Raw genomic sequence first — 21798 nt, forward strand, 5'->3', positions numbered from 1 at the left:
GCGGGCCGGGGCCCAGCGCAGCCACACTCCCCACACGCCCCGGCTGCAGCCAGCAGCACCCACCCCAGCTCTTTGGACTGAGCTGTTAATCGGTAACCGGGGAGCCACAGCGCCGGCTGGGCCGCGGGTGAGCGCGGGGGGCCAGGGGACGCCGGGGCGGGGACGGGGGGGAGCCATCTAGTACTGGGAGGAGGGGGGGGGGTGAGGGCATGGGGCGCAGGGGCATGGTGGGGAGGGCAGAGGGGTGTGCACTCACGCTGTACCATGTCCGTGTGGGACAGGAGAGCCTGGAGTGGGGGGGGATACAGGCAAGGTGTGAGGACATGGGGCACCACGGGATGAGGGGCGCATGGGGGACCCACATGGTGCCCCACAGATTGGCTGCTGGTCCATGTGGCTCTACCCCCCCAAAGGGGAGAGAAGCCAACAAGGCTTCACCAAAACAAATGGTAGATGAGGCACTGGTGGGGGGCCCATGGAGGTGGCATCAGCCCGGGGGTCCTGGAGCAGGGAGCCTGGGAGGGGTGGGGAGAGCTGGGAGCCCCAGGGGTTCTGGAGATGTCTGCAAGCACTGGGGGTGCTGGAGAGGTCACTGAGCCCAGGGGAGTTCTGGGGGGTGCCCTGGAAACAGTGGTGGGCTTGGGGATGATGGTCCTGCTGGTCCCTGCCAGGGTCCTGCTGAGGGGTCCCTGAGCCCACAGGGGCACTGGTGGAGGTCTGGGGTCCTGAGTTCCTACCATGGTCCTGGGTCCTGCCCTGCTGCTGAGGAGGCCGGAGCCCAAGGACATGCTGGGTGTGAGCACACCTCAGTGGTCCACCTTGGTGGGTCTGCTGGCCCATGGAGCCCACTGCCACCTCCAGCTGCCTCGAGGTCTCACCCTAGGGGGATGTTCTCTCAGCTGGGGCTGGGTTGCTGCCTTCAGTGGACTCCCATTCCCATTCAGTGGGAAGCAGGCAGTGATGCTGCTGTCTCCACCTTCTCCATGCAGACCTCCAGAAGTCTCCACCAAAGCAAGGAGACCCCCTCACTGCCTCCATCCTCACACAGAGGTGCTCCTACAGCTGACTGCTGCCTTCCCTGTGATTTCTCTGCTCTTCCCTGTCCTTCTCCAGGTAGGGAAATCAGGAGGACGTCCAATTGGGGTGCTCCAAGGACTCCTGCCCTGGTATAACACTGGTTCTTCTGGCTTTGCTGGGCCAGTCCTCCCAGTATGATCCTTCTTTACGACCAGTCCCCACTTACTCTGACTCATTGCTCCCACACTGTACTAGTTCCCACAAGGGAAGAACCTTCTTCCTTATCTTAGTTGGTTGCACCAATGAACTGGTTGCAGCAAGAGCTCTCGATGAGGGACGCAGCTGGATTTATTTTCTCATGAAATCCCCCTTAGAGAGGGGCTCATGGAGGCCAGTGGCCACTGCCACCAACTTGGAGGAGAAGTGCCAGCTCTCCCTGCTGTGCCTGACCCCATCCTGGAATTCTCTGGAAGCCTGGAAGAGCAGAGACCTTCCCTGTTACAGAACAAGGACATCAGCGCACCAGCCCCATAGTTTGAGGGCACCATGGGACGGGCCCTTGATGTGCTGGTGCAGGAGCTGCTCTGGATCCTAATGCAAAGGGTGTTCTCCTCTCAGAGACCCCAAATAGGAGATCAGGGTTGGACATCTGCCTTTCCCAGAGCTGATCCCCCTTTCTCTCCTCAGCCACCGCTGCCCCCTCACACTGTCACCTCTTTAATGAGTTGAAGCTGTGGCACTTCTGGAGATGGAAGAAAACCAGATAACCCTGGGCAACCTTCAGAAGGGTGAAGATAACCCAGCTTTCAGCTCAGAGGTAAGTCCCATCTTCACCTTCCCCTTCTAATGGGATACAGGAGCTGCTCAGGGTGCTCCAATTGATGATATTTTCCAGGGGGAGGAGAGATTCTATGAGGAATGTGATGGTCCACCTGGTGGGATAGAGGAGGAGAGGAGAGAAGAGAAAGGGAGATTCTCCTCCTACTGCAGGTAGGATAACCCCTGGAGATGTATGTGTGGGGTATGTCCAGTGGCCATAGCAAGTCTGCAGTGCTTGTGCCAGTGATTCTTCTGGAGCCAAACCAGGCTTACCTCCTGTACCTGGTGCAGGAGTAAAGTAGGGTCACATTGACCACAGAGAGGGGACAGTACCTGGTGGCTCCATATGGCTTCATAGGATGGTGATGGCAGGTCTCTGTCCCTGTAGCAGCCACCTAGAAGCAAGCCTCCATTCACGGTGCCCAAGGTGTTGGAGTGTATGGTGGCATCTCCCTTGCCACAATGGGCCAGTTCGCTCCCACTGAGAATGGGCAGCAGAGCTGCTGGTGGCCATGGCACACCTGTACCACGGTGCAGCTGCAGCAGGTGCCCTCAGGGAGGCATGACCTAGCTCCATCCATCCATCCATCCATCCATCCATCCATCCATCCATCCATCCATCCATCCATCCACCCACCCATCCACCAATCATATCCACCCATCCATCCACCCACCCATCCACTCATCCATCCATCCATCCATCCATCCATCCATCCATCCATCCATCCATCCACCCATCCATCCATCCATCCATCCATCCATCCATCCATCCATCCATCCATCCATCCCTCCATCCATCCATCCATCCATCCATCCATCCATCCACCCACCCACCCATCCATCCATCCATCCATCCATCCATCCATCCATCCATCCATCCATCCATCCATACATCCCTCCATCCATCCATCCATCCATCCATCCATCCATCCATCCATCCATCCACCCATCCCTCCATCCATCCATCCATCCATCCACCCGTCCCTCCATCCATCCACTGTCTCTCACGTTGGTGGCGTGTGACTCTCCCCAGGAAGGCCCTGCAGCCAGTGTCCAAGGTGAGGTGCTTCTGCAAGAATCATGCCAAGGTGCTGAGAAGGGTCATCCTGGGGCTTCTTGGAGTAGGTGAGGACTTCCTGGCACTGGGACACCATCTCCCCATCCCTTTGGCTGCCCATTCCCCACTCCCTTAGCACGGGGACCGGCCACCCGCGTGGAGACTCCACCTGCTCTCACCAGCCCCCTCTGACTGCCCCTTCCTTCCTCCCCCACCCCGTCCATGGGGGCTGCCTGCACTTCGCTCTCCCCCTCCCCTTTCTCCACCTACCCAACGGGTTCTCTGTGCCCCTGGACAGCTGAGCTGCTGCCACCCCTGGGCCTGGCTGTTGGGTGGTCCTCCCTGGGTCCTCCTCAAGCACAGATGGGAGCCTTGAGGGTGGCCAGGGAAGAGCATTTGGAGGCTGTGGCCCCAGTTAACGTCATGAATCCGTGATCCCATGTCCCTGGTGTCTCTGAGCCCTGGTGTCCCTTCTCCAGCTTACCTTTGCTACTTCATTGCTGCCTGCTGGCTCAACTTCCAGCGAGCCCTTGCCTTGGTTATCATCACTGCTGTGGTTGTCTTCTTCATCTGCTGGAGCCTCTTCAAGAAGTACTGTGGGGCAAAGGTGTTGCTGCTCCTCAGCCCCGTTTGGAAATGCTTCCAGAAGTCCTGGCCATGGCTGAAATGGTGAGTTGGGGTCAGCCCAGGCCAGACCCCTCCCAGCACCCAGGGCCCTGCCAGGCTGACACCCAGTGCCAGTGACAATGCATGGCCCAGCCTGGAGACCACTGAAACACCTTATTACTCCACCTCAGTGGCGTGATGGCTACTGACACCCCCCCCCAAATCTGCACCCAAGCCCCAGGGTTCTCCCAGTGCATGGACCTTCCAGCAGCATCCTGAGTGATGAGCTCCTGCCCTTCGTGAGCCGCTCCCCGTGGGGACACACTCCCTTGTGACAGCTTGGGCTTTCCTTTGCAGGCTGCTGTGGGTGGCTCTCCTGGGAGGCCTGATCACCTGGTTGGTTCTGGACACCTCCCGAAACCCAGAGCAGCTCATCTCATTAGCTGGCTTCTTCGTTTTGGTGCTGTTCCTGTTTGCCTGCTCCAAGCACCACGGCGCAGTATGTGTGTCAGGTGGCCACAGGTCCTCTCACAGGAGGTGGCCACCCAGCCCCTGGGGAACAAGGGCTTCCTTCCCACTGGTGTCCCCTCAGTGCCCGTTGCTGGAGCTCCCTGGGGGGAGCAGAATCCCAGCAGGGGTCCAGGGCAGAGCTGGGCACAGCCTGGGGGAGCCAAGCTGGTTTGAGAGGATGGACCCCCAAAGCTGCCTCACCGGCTTCCTTTCCCACTGCTCAACCCAGGGCTCCTTTCCCACTGCTCAACCCAGGGCTCCTCATGATGCCTCTATCCTGTCTTCTACCATGTCCCTCATAGTGGGTCAGACCCTGAGACCCAGCACAGGATCCCATTCCTGAGCTTCAGGTGCCCATGGGTGGAGGGTGGGCCTGAGTTTTGGGTGCCCTGGGTAACTTGGCCAAAGGGATTGAAGTCCCAGTGGCTTCCAACCCAACCCAGTGGCTTCAATGTTTTGGGCAATCCCTCCACCTGCCCCTCTGAAGGGTTAATGAGCAGGAAGGATTGATCTAGAGGGTCTGTACTGCCAGTGAAACCACCAGAAGGGCTCTGGGGTTGTCTCCTCTTGGGTAACCCTGTCAGGTCATGTTCCACCAGCCAGCCCCAGAGTCTCACCATCTCATCTCCAGAAACCAGTGAGGGGAGTCTGTAGGCCTTGCTGATGTCTCAGTTCCCATTCTGCTCTTGGTCCTCAGGTCTCCTGGAGAGCCGTTTTCTGGGGTCTTGGCTTGGAGTTCCTATTTGGACTCTTCGTCCTCCGAACCAGCCCCGGTGTCCAAGCTTTCCGGTGGCTGGGTGACCAGATCCAGGTACTGCCTCTGCTCGCCCCATCCCCAGGGCCTGCACCCCCATGGAGCTCCCCCTGGGATGGGTGAGGAGAGCAGAGGGTGGCACGGGGCACAGCAGCTTCATGGACCACACACACTCATCTTTGCTTGGGACTGGAGAAAAGGCACCTCTTCCCTGGCTTTCTGCCACTGCCCAGGCTGTTTGGTGTGGGCTGGAGACGTGCCCCATGCTGGGAGACACCCCACCAGTGTTCCCAGCTTAGGTTCCAGAGGAGCATTCTCTGGCAGGGTAGTGATGTGAGCTGTGGGGCTGGGGGCACAGACACCTGGTAGGTAAGAAGGGAGCTGCCAGGCAAGGGGCTAATGAAGATGTTCTACCCTGTAACTTCTCCTCTTGCAGATCTTCCTGGGCTACACCAAAGCTGGCTCCAGCTTCGTGTTTGGGAACACCCTCATTGAAGAAGTCTTCGCCTTCCAGGTCAGCCTGGGGAATGGGGTGGGGAGGGAGAGGCAGAGCCTGGTTCTCTTCTGGCCTCGCTGGGTCCTGGAGAGCGTGGAGCTGAACACAGCCAGCTTTGCTGCAGCTGACTTCAACCAGCTCAAGGATGGGGCTCCTTCAGCTTTCCACCCACCCGTGGACCTCCTTGGTGTCATGAGGGGTTTGTACCGGTCCCTGTCCCTCCTGCCAGGCTGGAGCAGGGTCGTGGCAGCCCAACAGCTTGTGCTGGCTGTGCAGCAGCACACCATGGGACAGAGGGGCCTGGTCCCCAAGTGTATTTAACGTGTTGCCTGTCTCTCCTGTGACCCTGTGCCCCGCTGCCCTGCCCGCAGACGCTGCCCATCGTGGTTTTCTTCAGCTGTGTGATGTCCATCCTCTACTACCTCGGTGTCATGCAGTGGCTCATCGTCAAGGTAGGGCCTTGCCCCTGGCTCTGGCAGTGGGATGGAGCAGAACCTGGTGGGTTCTCTGGCTACTGTGACCAGCTGAGGAAACTATGTCCCAGGAAACGGGGCACAGTACTAATGGGGGAGATCTGTCCTGCTTAAGAGAATAGACATAAGCCCCCCCCCCCCCCCCCTCTTTCCTTGCTGTCCTCCTGAGAAAGGCCAGCCCTGGAGCTGATGTGGCTGCCTGGTCTGCTGAGGCTTCCCAAGATCACCTCTGTGCAGCTCGAGGGTCCAACAGCGCCCGGCTGCACGGGGTGGGTGGCAGGGTGCCAGGGGCCTCTGTGGGCACAGTGGGTTTGTCTTTCCCCAGATCTCCTGGGTGCTCCAGGTCTCGATGGGCACCACTCCAACTGAGACCCTGAGCGTGGCAGGCAACATTTTTGTGGGACAGGTGAGGTCCTGGGTGGAGGAGATCCATCTCCTCAGCCCCCACAGCTGTGCCTGCCCTGGAGGGAGAGCCTTCTCCCCTCTTCCCAGGAGACCTGCAGCCCTGCACGTCCCCATCCCGAGGAGAACAGGGTTCTCTCTCCCTCCCTCCCTCTCTCTCTCTGCCCCAGACAGAAGCCCCGCTGCTCATCCGCCCGTACCTGGCAGACATGACCCGCTCCGAGATCCACGCCGTGATGACTGGTGGCTTTGCCACCATTGCAGGCAGCGTGATGGGTGCCTACATCTCCTTTGGGGTGAGTGCTCATGGGGGTGTATGCTGTGGGGTCCTGACACACACGAGCTGCCTTGGACTCCTGGGTGGGAGAAGACCCCCCCCAGAAGATGCTCCATAGTCCCCTTCCATAAGCAGGATGAGTGCAGCGTGTCCACCTTTGCCTGGCCAGAGCCCCACACTGCCAGGGGACCGGTCCCCTGTGTCCTTCCACAGCCAGCAGGGCAAATCTCACCGAGTCATGGGATACTTCAGCCTGGGAAGACCCTCTGGTGGTCTCTGATCCCCCCTCCTGCCCGCATGAGCTGCTGGCAAAGCCCAAGGGGGTACCCAGGGCCTTGTCCAGGTTGGCGATGAACATCCCCATGAATGGAGATCTCCCCCCACCTCCCAGGTCTGCCCCACAGGTGCCTTAGTCACAAGGGAATGATTTTCCTTACATCCAATTGGGATTTCCCCACTGAAACCATGGCGTTGCTTCTCACCCTTTCCCAGGGCACCTCTGAGCAGTGTCTTCCCTCTATCCTCTTCCGGAGTAGTTGGGAATGGCAACAACCCCCCTCCCCACCTTCCTGGCCCCCCCTCCCTTCTCTCCCAGCCAAGCAAGTCCTGCTTCTCCAGCATCACCTTGGCAGTCCTGTGCCCTGACCCCCCCAGGCAATGCCCCCTCTGGTTCCCAGCCCTGGACACGGTGTGCAGACGTGGCCTCATCAGTGCTGCCTAACAGGGAATAAACCTTCCCCTCGACATGCTGGCTGAGCTCCTGCTCTTTAACCATTAATTAGTCTCCTTAAATGAGGAGGCAAGGGTGAAAGGTCTGAGAAATGAGACGTTGCCACTCAGGGAGCCAGGGAGGGGTGAGGCCAGGAGCTTGGCTCCTTGGCGGTGGGGACAAGTTCACCATGTTGTCCAACCTATGGCTCTGACCCAGATAAAAAGGCACGAGGAAGGGCCCAGAACTGCAATTAGGTCAATGAGCAGGAAAGATAAACATCTCCAAGGCTATGATCCCCGTGGCTCCAGCAATGCCTCCAGCCAGGCGTGCTGCTCCACATGCCAGCGGAGATGGGAGAAGCAGGGACCTCTCTCCCACCCGGAGCAAACAGACAGCCCTGAGCTGCTCTGAGCATCACTGGCTGGTGACAGACCCACGTTGGGACACCCTGGGGTGGCACATCCCAAGGCACAGCCCTGTGAAAGGTGCCTGAGCCCACGGTCTGCCTGTTGCAGATAGACGCGGCGTCGCTGATCGCGGCCTCCGTGATGGCTGCGCCCTGCGCCCTGGCCATGTCCAAACTTGTCTACCCTGAGGTGGAAGAGTCCAAGTTCAAGGGCAAAGGAAGCATCCACCTCTCCAGTGGGTGAGTGTGAGGAGAGGGGTGATGGAATGGGACCATGCACATCCTGCAGTGCAGGGAAGCCGTGGGGGCAGCTGGGGGGCTGAAGTGCAACTTGCTGGTGGCCACGGACACCCACAGAGCCAGAGCTGACCTCACATGGGGGATGTCCAGTGCTGGGCTCCCTGGGATAAAAAAGCCAGGGATCTCCTGGAGAGAGTCCAGAGGAGGCTACGGAGATGATGAAGGGCCTGGAGCATCTCCCCTGTGAGGAAAGGCTGAGTGAGCTGGGACTGTTCAGCCTGGAGAAAAGAAGACTAAGGGGGGGACTTAATTAATGTTTATCAATATGTTAAGGATGGGATGCAGGGGGAATGGCCAGCCCCTTTTCAGTGTCTGTGGGGACAGGACAAGGGGCAATGGCTGCAAGTTGGAGCACAGGAAGTTCTGCACCAACATGGGGAAGAACTTTTCCCCAGTGAGGGTGAGGGAGCCCTGGGACAGGCTGCCCAGGGGGTGTGGAGTCTCCTTCTCTGGAGATATTCCAGCCCCATCTGGACACTGACCTGTGTGACCTGTCCTAAGGACCCTGCTTTGGAAGGGGGTTGGAGCTGATGGGCTCTGGAGGTCCCTTCCAACCCCTGTGATTCTGTGTGTGGCCACACGAGCCCATCAGCATCTTTTCCTGCCCAGGGAAGAGCAGAACATCCTGGAAGCTGCCAGCAATGGGGCCGCCGCCTCTGTGGGGCTCGTGGCCAACATTGCAGCCAACCTCATCGCCTTCTTGGCCGTGCTGGAGTTCATCAACGCTGCGCTGCTGTGGTTCGGGCAGATGGTGGACATCGAGGGGCTCTCCTTCCAGGTATCCCCACGGGCAGCCCCACGGGCTGGGCTGCCAGATCCTGCGTCCCCCCCACTCATCCCCACCATTGCCCCCTGCCTCGGTTGGCCACCAAGGCCCTTGATGGGACAGACAGCGTCCCAGCCAGGGGCTGTGGGGATGGTCAGGTCCCTTCTGGGGTGCTTTTCCCAGGTGATCTGCTCCTACGTCCTGATGCCCCTTGCCTTTCTCATGGGGGCAGACTGGGCGGACTCCCCGCTGGTGGCTGAACTCTTGGGCATCAAGATCTTCCTGAACGAGTTTGTGGCGTACCAGCAGCTGGCCACCTACAAGAACAACCGCCTGGCAGGCCTGGAGGAGTGGGATGGGAACCAGAAGCAGTGGATATCTGTGAGGGACACCTGCCACCCCGCTGGGCACGGGGCGGGCATGGAGACAAGTGGGACAAGGGACCTGGATGGGCAGATGGGCGATAGGCATGGAAGGGGATGATGGTGTTGGGGTGGGAGGGCACCTGTGGCCAACTAGATTTGGATGTCCACTCACTGCTGGCTACAGGGTCATCCTGAAGGAATCAGTGGAGCCCTATCCCATTTATCCTGCTCCTTGGCAGGGCAGGTCATGGTGCCACAGGGCCCCCTGTCCCTCTCCCAGAGGCAGACTGCCCACCACCTGTGTCCTCTCCCAAGAATGGCTGCAGGAGCTGCCTGGGATTGGAGTGTGGGACTTACATCCACTGAGTTTGGATGGGTTGGGGGCAACGTTGCACTCAGCTCTGGGTATTCTGGGGCTGCTCCTGGGCCAAGGTGACCACCCCCTGCCACTGTGTCCCCCAGGAGCGAGCTGAGAGCATCGCCACCTTTGCCCTCTGTGGATTTGCCAACCTCAGCTCCATTGGGATCATGCTGGGAGGCCTGGGTGAGTCTGGCCCTGATGTCCTGGGTGCCCGGGCGCAACGCAGGGGGATGCTGTGCCCAGGGAGCACAGGCTCAGCTGTGGCAGGAGGAATGACCTCTCCACAAGGCCTCTGCCAGCGCAGTAATAAGGAACAGGGTTTGCAGGAGGTGATAAGGGATGATTTTACACCAAACCCCTGGGCAAGGCCATGTACACGTCTCCCAGGCCCTGGTGCCACCCAGCCATGGAGCAAAGAGCAAGGACTCCAGGGCACTGAGCAACCAAGGCCTCTGATTAACCTCCCATGGGTGTGGGGTGGGATGACATCTGCTACCACCCACTGCTGCCAGGATGGGCAGAGAGCGTTGCCTTGCTGGCTGGGATCACCGTGCCCCCCCCCAAAATGAGGGGTTGTGGTGGGCAGGGCTGGGGACCTGGGACGTGTCCCTGCCTGACCCCAGAGTGAGGATGGGAGTCGGCTCGGTCTCTGCTTTGCCCCCGCAGCCTCCATGGTACCTCAGCGCAAGGGGGACTTGGCCTCCGTCGTGCTGCGCGCGCTGCTCACCGGCATCTGCGTCTCCATGCTCAACGCCTGCCTCGCAGGTGGGTCCCTCTCACTCCCAGCTGGGCAGGGGCAGGCAAAGGGCTGAAGGCCCCTATAAATGCAGGCACAGGCATGGGGACAGCTGGGCTGTTCTCCCCAGGGCTCTGTCAGGGCCTCCAAACTCTCTGCTCTCTGCTCTGCCAGGGGTCACTCAAGCCCAGCAGCTCTGCTGTGGCTCTTCATCCACAGCTGGGCTGGGACTGGGACATCTGGGGCACTGTGAGGAGTTCCCTGGGGTCCCTGCCACAACATTTGGTGGTGGGGGGGGTTGAGGTGGTACCTGTGAGCACAGTCCCTGGTGTGGGATTTACAAGCTGGGCCAGGTTACACAATTCCAAGCACCCTTGGGGTGGTGGGATTTGCACTCATGGTCCCTCAAAAGCCCCAACCAGGACCCCTTGCTCCCACCCCAGGTCTACTTCACGTGCCAACAGAGGTGGGCGACTGCGTGAGCTTCCTCAGCACCGCCAACTTCAGCTCTACCAGCTACACCATGTACACGTGCTGCAAACAGCTCTTCTCCAGGTAGGTGCCCAGGGCCTTGGGGCTGTGTGGCCAGGGTGATCCAGGGTGGTGGGGTTCACCCTGACCACCTTCTCTGCTTCCAGCTCGGTGCTGGAGAACGGGACGTTGTCCTTCACGGGCGACTGGGCCGGCGTGGCCAACAGCGTGCTGTGCCTGACGCAGTGCTGCGGCCACTACAACCACTCCACCTGCCCGGGGCCGGTGTAGAGACCCACTCTGGGAAGCACCAGGGTGCACCAGGCTGGGATGCACCAGGATGTACCAGGCTGGGAAGCACCAGGGTCCACCAGGCCTGGTCCCACTACAGACCCTGCATCTGTCCGTCTCCGCTGCAGGGATGATGGACAGCCCCCTGCGCCTTGCAACCAGCACCTTAGGTGCACCTTAGGGTGCTGGCTCCACAAAGGAACTGCTCCCAAATAAATCATGGCCACCCCCACGTGCTCGCTCCTTCGCCCTCTCCAGTCCCAGAGCGCTCCTCTCCCATGTGACAGGAGGTGCTTGGCTGGGGGTTCACCCTGTGACCGCGGGTGCCAGCACTGGCTGCAGACCTCACAAGCCAAGCTTCCTCCAGGGACCAGCTTCAGGGGCTGGGCCAGGCCACCTTCTCCTCCTTGGTGGGTTGCTGATGGGGAGCAAAAGCAGTTCCTTGAAGCCATTTCCTTCCCCGAGCCATGTCCTGCCCCGCTGGGGTGCATGGTCTCCGCAGGGAGCGCAGCGCCGGGGCCCAGGCCAGTCCTTCTCTCTTTATTGCACCCACGAGCACCCATCACCCAGGCGCCCACGTTATGTACACTGGTATTTTACAACGACACGACATCAAAGCACCAGGACCCTGGAGCATGCTGCACTCCCAGCCCAGACCCTGGAGCACGCTGCACTCCCAGCCCTTCCCTTCCCTTCTCCACACCCAGCCACTGTTTGGGATGCCCCCCCCCATCCTCATCCCGCCTGGCACCCTCCTCCAAAGGGAAAGGGGTGCTCTGTGGCAAGGAGAAGGAGGCAGTGCTGGGGCTCTCTGCAAGCCCTGCTGCCACGCTCTGGTGGCTGCTGCATGCCTGAGTGAGCCCATGGGCACAGGGGAGGCTTGAGGTGCTGAGCTTTCTCCAGCGTGAGCGTGGCTGCATGTCCATCGGCTGCGTCCCGCCGCGGGGCAGCGCGCCCGGAGCGGGTGCTGCTAGCTGCCATGGGGGCACGGCGCGTGCCAAGCAGGGGTGATGCTAAGCAAGCATGACCAGGTCGTGCTGTGGGGCTGGGCAGAGCATATGGGGCCTGCCTGGCAGGTGGGCAGGGAGGGGGGGAGCCCCGCGGGCTGGACACCCGCATGGCATGGAGGGGGTGTCTCCCCTTCACCCCCATTGCCCTGTGTGAGGTAGAGTGTCCTTACGTGGTGCTGGCTGGCACCCATAGCAGCACCAGTACCCTCAGCATCTACCTGCCAAGGGGGTGGGAGGCTCACCCCAGCATGCAGGGGGGAGGCCAGGGGTCCAGAATCCCATCCCCATGCAGCTGCTGGGTACTGCTGCCAGCACCCTGCAGGGGACAGGCCTGCACCCCTCTACAGCAACACCTTGTAAATCACAGTGTGCCAAGGGAAAGGGGACCAGGGTGGGGTTCACACCCTGACATAGGGCACTGGCAGGGCCTGGCACGGTGGCTTCTTGGGAGGACACAAAGAGGGACACGAGGTTCTGGGAGCCAGGAGGGTAGCCCAGTCTCCCAGTTTGCTTGGGGGAGCCAGCCAGGGGGCATGGCACTGGCAAAGCCCAAGGGCGCAGCTCTGATGGCTGCTGCCTCACAAAAAGCAAACAGAGAGGTTGGAGAGAGGAAAAGTGAACCAGAGCAGGGTGGGGGGGGGGGGGGTAGGACACACACAGCCTGTCAGGTGCCACCACCTGCAGCAGCTCTCCTAAAGAGGTGTGGGTGAGGGGGTGCACACCGCTGACAGCTCCCAGCCCCCCCCAAGCCCCCGGCCGAGCCACTCACACTAGCACACACCACACACCGCAAGCGCTGCGGGCCGGGCTGAGAGCCAGAGGGAGAGAGCAGCAGCAGTGGCCACTGCCAGGGTCTCCCCTTCACAGCCTGGCTGCGTGCTGCCTTCTGGGCTGGGGGCTTGGAGCAGGTGGGGGGTCCCAGCCGCAGCGGCTCCGGCTACTGCGGGCGGCCAGACCTGCCGCTGTCTCCGGACCCGGGTTTGGAGGCTGCCGGGGCCTCCCCTGTTTCTGCAGCTCTCCGGGAGCTCTTGGGGCTCACAGCAGCCTTGCGGGTGCCCTGGGGACTTGACAGCCCCTTCTTCTGGAGTTGGGGGCTGGACTGGGCAGATTTCCTGCCCATGGAGGGGCTCTTGGAGGCCTTAGGCTTGGCTGGCTCCAGCGTCTTCAGGCCCAGGATGCTGCAGTAACGGTTACACTGGTGAGTGGCCGCAAACTGCTCCAGCAGGGAGGGGAAGCAGCTTTCCTTCAGCCCCTGGAACCTGCCAACACAGCCGTTCTCAGTCCCTGCTTTGCAGCAGGAGATGTCCCACCAGAGCAGGGAGCAGAGGATGGAGCCCAGCCAGGCTCACTACCTTGGCCTTTCGCCATGGGAGCGGCAGAGCTGGGGATGGCCAGGGCCCCCCTGCACCAGCAGCTCAGACTTACTCACCCTTTCAGGTTCGTAGCGATCCGCACATTGGTCATCTTCCAGCCCACTCCTGCAATGAAAGGGAGGACAACCAGTCTCTGCCCAGAGAAGGACAGGCACCAGCACCCAGGGCTGGTCACCACCGTGCAAGCTGGGTGTCATGGCATAGAGGGAAAAGCAGGAGGGCAAAGCTGGGGCTTCTCCTCCTCCTGCTTTTGCAGGCCAGAGGGTGGTGAGGGGCCACGGGAAGCAGGTGGGAGATCCCTTTACCTTCCATATCAGTCACAAGGATGTTTCCATTTGTCCACTGGTAGACCCAGTGCTGGAAGGTGCAGCATTTGAGCACGATCTCTGAGGTGCCTCGTGCCACCAAGCTGCCATCTCTCTCTGTGACACAGTACTGCTCACAGGGCCCACCCAGGTCCTCCTCCATCGTGGCGTAGGGGATGTTGTTGGCCGGTCGGTAGATCAGGTACAGAGGAATTATCCTGTGTGGGAGCACAGATGGGGTCAGCCCCAGGCAGCAAAGCTCTCCCCCACTGCAGTCTGCAGCCCTGGCTTCTGCCCTCCTCCCTGTATCCCTCCCAAGTGAGGGTGGGAGAAGACTATGCTGCCCTTTGGGATGTTGCCAGTATCCATGGGGAACGCTCCCATCACCCCCCAGGATGCTCTGCCAGGGTGCTGAGCCAGCAGAGCCACAGCACCCTACTTACTCAGGCACTGCTCCGAAATCAGGGACGGCTCGTGCCTCAGCAGCAAAGATCTTGCAGTACTCACGGCTGGAGTTCTGGATTTTACATTCCTGGGGATGCAAACAGAGGAGTCAGAGACCTGTTGGAGACCTGACCTGCTGGAGAGGAGCTCTGTGGAGATGGACCTGGTGGTCCTGGTGGGTGACAGGGTGGCCATGAGCCAGCAGTGTGCCCCAGGGGCCAAAAGAGCCAATGGGATCCTGGGGGGCATCAAAAGGAGCGTGGCCAGCAGGTCACAGGAGGTGATCTGCTCTGACCTGGTCAGGCCCCACCTGGAGTGTTGTGTCCAGTGCTGGGCTCCCTGGGATAAAAAAGCCAGGGATCTCCTGGAGAGAGTCCAGAGGAGGCTACAGAGATGATGAAGGGCCTGGAGCATCTCCCCTGTGAGGAAAGGCTGAGTGAGCTGGGGCTGTTCAGCCTGGAGAGAAGAGACTGAGAGGGGATCTGATCAATGGGTATCAATAGCTGAAGGGTGGGACACAAGGGGATATGGGCAGCCCCTTTTCAGTGTCTGTGGGGACAGGACAAGGGGTGATGGCCTCAAGTTGGAGCACAGGAAGTTCCACACCAACCTGGGGAAGAACTTTTCCCCAGTGAGGGTGAGGGAGCCCTGGGACAGGCTGCCCAGGGGGTGTGGAGTCTCCTTCTCTGGAGATATTCCAGCTGCCTGTAGATGCCGACTTGTGCGCCCTGTCCTAGGGACCCGATGGGCTCTGGAGGTCCCTCCCAACCCCTACAGCTCTGTGATTCTATGTGACCTGCTGTGTTCCTCTGCCCCCCACCTGGCCAGGCAGCCCTGGGAGCACTGCCAGTTGCTTCCCTGTCCTGGTGGTCAAGGGATGAGTGACAGGGAAGCTGAGAGAGAAGAGCTGAAGCCAAGAGTGACAAGGACATCAGAGCATCCCACAAGGACATGAAGAAAGTGGGCTCAGAGCTGGGGACCGTGGCTCAGCCAGACAAGGGAAAGTGTGTGGGGGATGGGACAGGCAGAGATGACCCCACCAGGACGCCCACCTGGATGGTGATGTCGTAGTTCTTCTCGATGAGGCTGTTCTCATTCTTGGTCCCAAAGACAATGAAGTTGTGCACCTTGATGACGCAGGTGCGGCCGGACTCGAAGAGGGGCTCCAGCCCGTAGATGGCTCTGGCGCGACAGGCCTTGCGCAGGAAGCCGGCGCCCACCTCCGCCTCCTCGCTCACCACACGCCCAAAGAGCTTATCCCCCCAGTAGCCTGCGTCAGCCAAGCCCTTTGCAAACACCATGGGCGTCATCTCGATCTCCTCTCCAACTGGCAGAGGGAAGAGATGGTGAGGAGGGGAGGGGGTGGGGGGGGGGATGATGTGGGCAGGTCCTGCCCCCCTCTCCCCGCTCCCCAGGCAGCACCTGGCCCTTACCTTCCATCTCCTCCCGCAGGATAAAGCCCGACAGCACTAGAGGAGAGAGAACACAAAGAGGTGCTGAGGTCCCACCAGGATCCCACCCTGCACCCAGCACACCCACAGCCAGGAGGTGGGTGTCAATCACTTCCAAAGGAGGACGTGGGGGCAGATGCACCTCACGGCAGGCACAAGGCTTCCCTCCCACAGCCCCCCCGCCCCACCATGGGCCAAGCAGGGAGCTGGGGGAGCTGCCAGGGTGGGGAGGGCCCCTCACCTTCTGGGCTGAGCAGGAAATCAGTGGAGTCGGTGCCGTACTGGTTGGTGATGACGCAGCGGTAGAGGCCGCAGTCCTTCTGCGACGCCTGCACCAGCGCCAGGGCTGCCTGGCCCTCGTCACCCGCGCTGCAAGAGACCCAAACGCCGCCTCAGCCCCCTGTGCCACAGGGGAGCACACGGGAGCCCGGACACAGGCACTGTTAGGTGGGCACTGTGCTGGAAGAGGGCTGCCAAGGAAGCCAGCCCAAGGGCATCCCAGCTGGTCCCCTGGCACCGTGCAGCGCCCTGCCCTTCGCTTGTACCCACGGAGATGCCCATCTTCTGGGCAAGTCCTGCCAAAATCTGGTCAGGGTTAGGCTACAGGCTGGTAAAAGCATGGGGGTGTGGCTGGGCTGTGCCTGGGCTAACTGGGATGGGATGGCTGGAAGGTGAGCAGCCACAGAGGTGTCCAGCCCTGATTTCAGCTGCTCATGACTGATGGCAGGCATCACGCCCACCCTGCAGCCAACCACTCTCCAAGGCACCAGCAAAGCACGAGCTCCGTATCGGTGGGCTGCTGGTCTTCTCCAGCCTGCTTTGGGCTGGTGGTTCCTCTAGTCATGGTGGTGATGCACCAGGCAGATGGTCTCACAAAGGCCTGTTTCTGCCCCACTGGCCAGCAGGAGCCAGCAAAGGGATGAGGGGCCACAGAGGGAAGAGGTGGGACCCCCACCCCAAGACCTGCAGGCCAAGCAGGCTCTGCTCTGGACAGCTAGAAGGCAATGGCCACTCCTGGTCCATCTGACCCAGCTTAAATACCTGCCAGAGGAGATAATTTCTAATTTCTGCCCCAGAAGCCCCTGTTTCTGCCAGCTCATTACAGTGGGAGCTCAGGGAAGAAGTTCAAAGGTGCCAGGCAAATCCTATCAAATGTGGATGATATTCCCAGACAAGGTCCCCTGGGCTTGAGAACAAGCTGCTCTCCACAAAGCACCCAAAGGAGCATCCAGGATACCACAAGCCACCCAGCTGTGGGAACACACTCTCCCCCTGCAAGAGCAGTGCCAAGGGATGGTGAGGACACAGCTGGAGCTGCTTTGTGCTTGCCAGTGGTGGCTGCATGGAAGCACCTGCTGGGGTGCAGGGTGTGGACCCTCCCAGCACAGCTGCCACCCTCACACCTATCACTGGGGTCCCATTTTAGCAGCTCACACCCAGCTCTCAGGTTCTGAGATGCGCACAGCACCTTCCCAAGCACCCACCCCTCGAGGTTCGGGTCCAGCCCCTGTCCTCCCCAGTGCTCTGCTACTCTAATCACCAACCCTCAGGCTCCAGATGGAGCATCCACAAGAGAATTTGGGCAGCAGTTCCCCATGTGGGCCATCCCTCCCTCCCTGGGCACTGAGAAGATAAAGCTCACAAGGTGCCACACCATGCAACAAGCTTCCCACGCAGCCTCAACAGAAGGGACACCTTCCCCCTGGTGACCACACAGGGCTGGGTTTAACCCAGGGACCCAGGGTGATTGATGGGGTGGGTACCTCCTTTGGGCTTCTGCTACAGGGGTCTCATCCTTGTACCACATCAGCTTGGAATCACTCAGAACGTTGAAGAACTGGCACCAGAGCTTCAGGTTTCCCGACGCATCGGAAAATTGCTCTGCCCTGATCTTCCGAATCACCTGTGGAGCTAAGGACAAGGGGCAGAGAGAGAGGGGTGGTGAGACACACACAGTGAGGGCTGCAGCTCCAGGGACAGGCCAGCCTACCCCAGAGTTGGTATCACATAGGCTTGATAACCTGGGGATGGTCCCAGAGCTCCGCCCGGGTCGATACGGTGGGGTATGAGGGGCACAGCACTGAAATGCCAAGCAGGGCTTGGGCAGAGCCAGTGCAGAGGACATCTATCTACAGGGGTTAAGGTGGCCCTAACTTCTGCAACAGCACTGGTCTCCATGGGGGTGTTGCCTGGCTCCCCAAGCACTTTGGTACCAGGACCATGCCTCTTCTACTTGGACCATGGAGGTGGAAAAGGAGCGTGCACCTCGCTGATGCCCTCTGGACCCCCAAGCAGCACGAGGCACGGGGAGGACCAGGACATGCAGACCAAGGAATGGAGTATTATGTGATTCCTTCAGCCAGGGAAGCCCAGGCTGTGGAGACAGCTGGTCCCAGCGCTGCTGTTTCTGCATTCCTCTGCCCTCCTGGCTCTAGGGAAGGAGTCTTGGGGCAGACTTTTGGCTTTCACATGGCCTGAAAACCCTGCAGATGCACAAAACTCCTGTGACCCGCTCTGGCTCTCACTGGCTGAGTCAGCCAGGCTCCCCTTGTAGGCAGCATGCTTTGTGGAGACTACCTCTTTCATTAAATCATAGAATGGCATGGGTTGGAAGGGACCCCAAGGGTCACAGAGCTCCAACCCCCTGCCACAGGCAGGGACACCAATCTCCAGGCCTGGAGCTACACAAGGTTGCCCAGGGCCCCATCCAACCTGGCCTTGAACACCCCCAGGGATGGGGCACCCACCCCCTCTCTGGGCAGCCCCTTCCAGCCCCTCACCACTCTCTCTGCAAAGAACTTCCCCCTAATATCTCCTCTAACCCTTCCCTCCTTCAGCTTCACCCCATCCCCCTTGTCCTGCCCCTGTCTGCCCTTTAACAAGCTGATTCCCCTCCTGTGTCTCTGCTCCCTTCAGGGACTGGAAGGCTGCAATGAGGTCCCCCCACAGCCTTCTCTTCTGCAGGCTGAACCAGCCCAGCTCCCTCAGCCTCTCTCCATAGGGGAGCTGCTCCAGCCCTCTGAGCATCTCCATGGCTCCTCTGCCCCCTCTCCACCAGTCCCACATCTTTCCTGTACTGGGGCCCCAGCTCTGGACACAGGACTCCAGCTGGGACCTCAGGAGGACAGAGCAGAGAGGGACAATCCCCTCCCTGTCTTTCCTCACCTTTAAATGGGTTATTTGCTTTCTTGGACTCTGCTGGCTGCGCCTCTGGCTTTGCATCTTCAGGGACCTCATGGTCACCAGTGCCATCCCCTGTGGGCTCCTCATACAGCTTGGGAACCTCCAAGGTGGCCATCTTCCTCGTGAGGGTTGGTGAGCGCTGCTCAGAGGGAGTGGATGGAGCCAGGGTGGGTGAAGGCAACAGGGCCTGGCTCTTCCTGGCCTGCCGTGGGGAAGTGCTGGGACTTCTCAGGTGCCCTGGGCTTTCTGGGGGGGGCTCCTCTTCCTCCCCCACCTGCTTGGTTTTTGGCAGGTATATCTTGCGCCGGGCCCCAGAAGCAAGCTCCTCCGGTGTGGCACAAGGTAGCACTGCCAGAGGGTCACAAGGACTCTCTTTCTCAGGGCTGGCTGGAGGGACAGAACAAGTATTGTCAGGAGGCTGCTCTGGCCCTGCTGCTGGCACACTGCCCACCACGATGGAGGGCACAGAGAGCTGGGGGGGCCCCTCTGCCTCCAGAGCAGCCCGGGTATGTCTCCTTGGTGGCACAGGCCTGCCAGCCAGCATCTCCTTGCTCGTAACAAACTCCTCATTAATCATGCCAGTGATCCTCCTGGATGTCCTGGGGGTCAGGGGCAAGTTCTCTGCTGTCTGGAAGAGCTGATTGTTTTGCACCTTCTCCAAAACTCTCCTAGAGGTACGGGGGCTGAGGCCTGCAATGCCTATCTCTGGGAGCATGGCTTCCTCTGCATCAGGCTGCTCCACCTCCCTGGGGTCAGTGTCTTCTTTTGCAGCCTCCTTGCTGCTATCTGTCATTTTTAAAAGCAGCAGCAGATAGTTCTTCAAGGAGGAAACGAGGTTTTTGTGCTGCATCTTCTCCTCCAAAGACATCTCCTGAGGTCTCTCAGGGCTAGGGAGGGACAGTGGGACTTGTGGCTGAACCTCAGCACCTCCTTCAAAAGTGCCTGAAGGTGCAGCAGGTTCCTGGGGTGGAACTGTGGCCGTGTGGTCTCCTTCCTCCCCCTGAGGTCCCACAGGCACCGGTTTGGCACTCTCCTCCCTTGAGGTGCTGGCTGAAAACTGCTCCTGGGGGGCAGATCCATCTGCCTTCCTGCTTTCTGTTTCTCTGCTCACAGGAGGGGGTAGCTGAGCTCCAGATGGGACTTCTCCAGCTTTGGCCTCCCTCACTGGGGTGCCGTGAGCCGCAGGTGCTGCCTCCTGAGCCACCGACACCCCCACTGCAGAAGGGGGAGGTGGTTCCTCCTTGGCAAGTCCAACTGAAGCAGGAGCTGGTGTTTCAGTCTCCTGATATCCCAGAGGTGTCCCTCCTGCCTCCCTGTGCACAGGCCCAGGAGGTGGCTCTGCAGCACCACTCCCTCCTGCCTCTGCACAGGGATGGCTCCCAGGCAGCTCCGCTCCTGCCTCTTTGCTCTCCTCACCCTTGACAGCTCTCTGCTGTGTGGTTTGCTCAAGAGGAGTGTTTTCTCCAGGCTCTGGAGGACTCCCTGTCTTTAGCAAAGGCTTTTCCTCTCCTTGGTTTTTGTTCTCTTGATTTAACAGTCCTTGTTGGCTTTCTCTGCTCTCCAGAGCATGGGAATGTCCTTCTGCCTGCTTCCTAGGAGGAAGGTGCTCTTTGCTGGACTGCACGTGGTCTGGAGAAGGTGCTGGTGGCTTTGGTGGCTCCTGAGGCCTCAGCCGAGGATTCACCCTTTTCCCAGCCCCCCTGGGCTCCTGGCACACAGGCTTCTCCCTCCTGAGCTCCTCTGACTTACTGGCTCGCTGCTCAGTTGCTGGGGTTGGACCAGGCACTTGAGGGTTTAGGGCACCAGCCGGCTGCCCCGCTGCTGCTGCTGCTGCTGCTGCTGCCACCACCTAGTCAGAACAAGGAGAAGAGGAAATCAGCACCACAGAATCAGAGTCACACAGTTGGAAAGGACCTTTAAGATCAACAAGTCCAACCATCCCTGTCCTGTGCTGATCCAGATCCCTGAGCACCTCATCTCCCCTCTGTTAAACACACCCAGGGGTGGGGACTCAGCCCCTCCCTGGGCAGCCTGTGCCACAGCCCCACAACTCTGCCAGGGAAGAACTTTTCCCTCCCATCTGCTCTGATCCTGCCCTGGGGCAGCTTGAGCCCATTGCTCCTTGTCCCACCTCCTGTCCCCTGGCTGAAGAGACCATCCCCCACCTCTCTGCACCCTCCTGGCAGGGCAGGGGAGGTGGGGAGAAGGTCTCCCCTCAGCCTCCTCTTCTCCAGGCTGAACACCCCCAGCTCCCTCAGCTGCTCCTCAGAGGATTTGCCCTCCAGCCCCTTCCCCAGCCTGGTTGCCCTTCTCTAGACTCACTCCAGAACCTCAATGTCCTTCTGATGGTGAGGAGCCCAGAACTGGACCCAGCACTCGAGGTGCAGCCTCACCAGTGCCCAGTACTGGGGTACAATCCCCTCCCCAGACCTAGTGGCCACACTGGTTTTGATACAAGCCAGGATGCCACTGGCCTTCCTGGGCACACTGCTGGCTCATGTTCAGCCTGCAGTCACCCAACACCCTCAGGTCCTTCTACACCCCAGCTGCCATCTGGGGGGCAATGGGCATGTCAGGATCTGGGCTCTGAGGTGGGGCAAAGGGCATGTCAGGATCTGGGCTCTGAGGTGGGGTGATGGGATGTCACACGCTCTCTGGATGAGGCTGCCCAGATGACTGACAGCAGAACCACCCCCCTGACGTTCTCTGCACTATCCAACCCTGCTGCTCCTCTGACATTCAGGAAGCTCAAGGTGTTTCTGACTCCAGCTGCACACCAAGCAGAGCTGTCAGCAAGCTGCCTGCTGAGCCAGCCCAGCTTCAAACCTGAGGAGAGCTGGCAACACCCAGCAACCAAGGGGCACTGTCTATTTTTGTTGATAAGACTGAGGGGAGAGGCAGTGATATGGCTGATGCAGCTCAGTGCAGCAGCAGGGGAACCACACACAACAGGTTCCCCTCCCATCCAGACCATCTACTGCTAAGGAATTGTCTCTGAACACCTGAGCTTGAAGCCTCCAAAGTGAGACCCATGGGAAAGCAGAGCTGCAGCACTCAGCCCTTCTATCTTGTGCCACTTTGGATTTTGAGGGGCTTGGAGAAGCCAAGGCAAGGCTGGTGTCTCCAGGCCTCCCCAAGCAGCAGGCACCACAGTGTGGGGATCAGAGGACCAAGGGGAGGGATGCAGCATTATGGGGCCATCCCTGCACACAA

General features: G+C 60.1%; 2 protein-coding genes across 3 annotated transcripts in view; one reads left to right on the top strand and one right to left on the bottom strand.

Annotated features, from left to right (window-relative positions):
* Window positions 1-1765: 1765 nt before the first annotated feature.
* Window positions 1766-11037, top strand: LOC311195079 (sodium/nucleoside cotransporter 2-like; the record flags this gene model as incomplete). Its single annotated transcript, XM_084268386.1, has 17 exons — window positions 1766-1834; window positions 1913-2007; window positions 2870-2961; window positions 3373-3562; window positions 3857-3998; window positions 4707-4820; window positions 5200-5277; window positions 5631-5711; window positions 6058-6138; window positions 6305-6430; window positions 7639-7769; window positions 8439-8607; window positions 8779-8976; window positions 9423-9504; window positions 9988-10086; window positions 10501-10612; window positions 10696-11037. The coding sequence occupies 17 exons, from the start codon at window positions 1766-1768 to the stop codon at window positions 10817-10819; spliced, it is 1983 nt and encodes a 660-aa protein (XP_084124512.1). The 3' UTR covers window positions 10820-11037.
* Window positions 11038-11339: 302 nt separating this feature from the next.
* The window catches only part of ALPK3 (alpha kinase 3), a gene marked incomplete at its 5' end in the record, with an annotated part of 39937 nt that continues 29478 nt past the window's right edge, over window positions 11340-21798 (bottom strand). For both annotated transcript variants that reach the window (XM_084268384.1, XM_084268383.1), the window contains 9 exons: window positions 11340-13088; window positions 13259-13307; window positions 13508-13725; window positions 13951-14039; window positions 15004-15278; window positions 15385-15420; window positions 15644-15771; window positions 17166-17313; window positions 18568-20434. In XM_084268384.1, coding sequence (XP_084124510.1) covers window positions 12767-13088; window positions 13259-13307; window positions 13508-13725; window positions 13951-14039; window positions 15004-15278; window positions 15385-15420; window positions 15644-15771; window positions 17166-17313; window positions 18568-20434 — 3132 coding nt within the window. In that variant the 3' untranslated portion in view covers window positions 11340-12766. The remainder of the gene's footprint in view (window positions 13089-13258; window positions 13308-13507; window positions 13726-13950; window positions 14040-15003; window positions 15279-15384; window positions 15421-15643; window positions 15772-17165; window positions 17314-18567; window positions 20435-21798) is intronic.

Source organism: Gallinula chloropus (assembly GCF_964237585.1).
Source record: "Gallinula chloropus genome assembly, chromosome: 9".
Lineage (NCBI taxonomy): Eukaryota > Metazoa > Chordata > Aves > Gruiformes > Rallidae > Gallinula > Gallinula chloropus.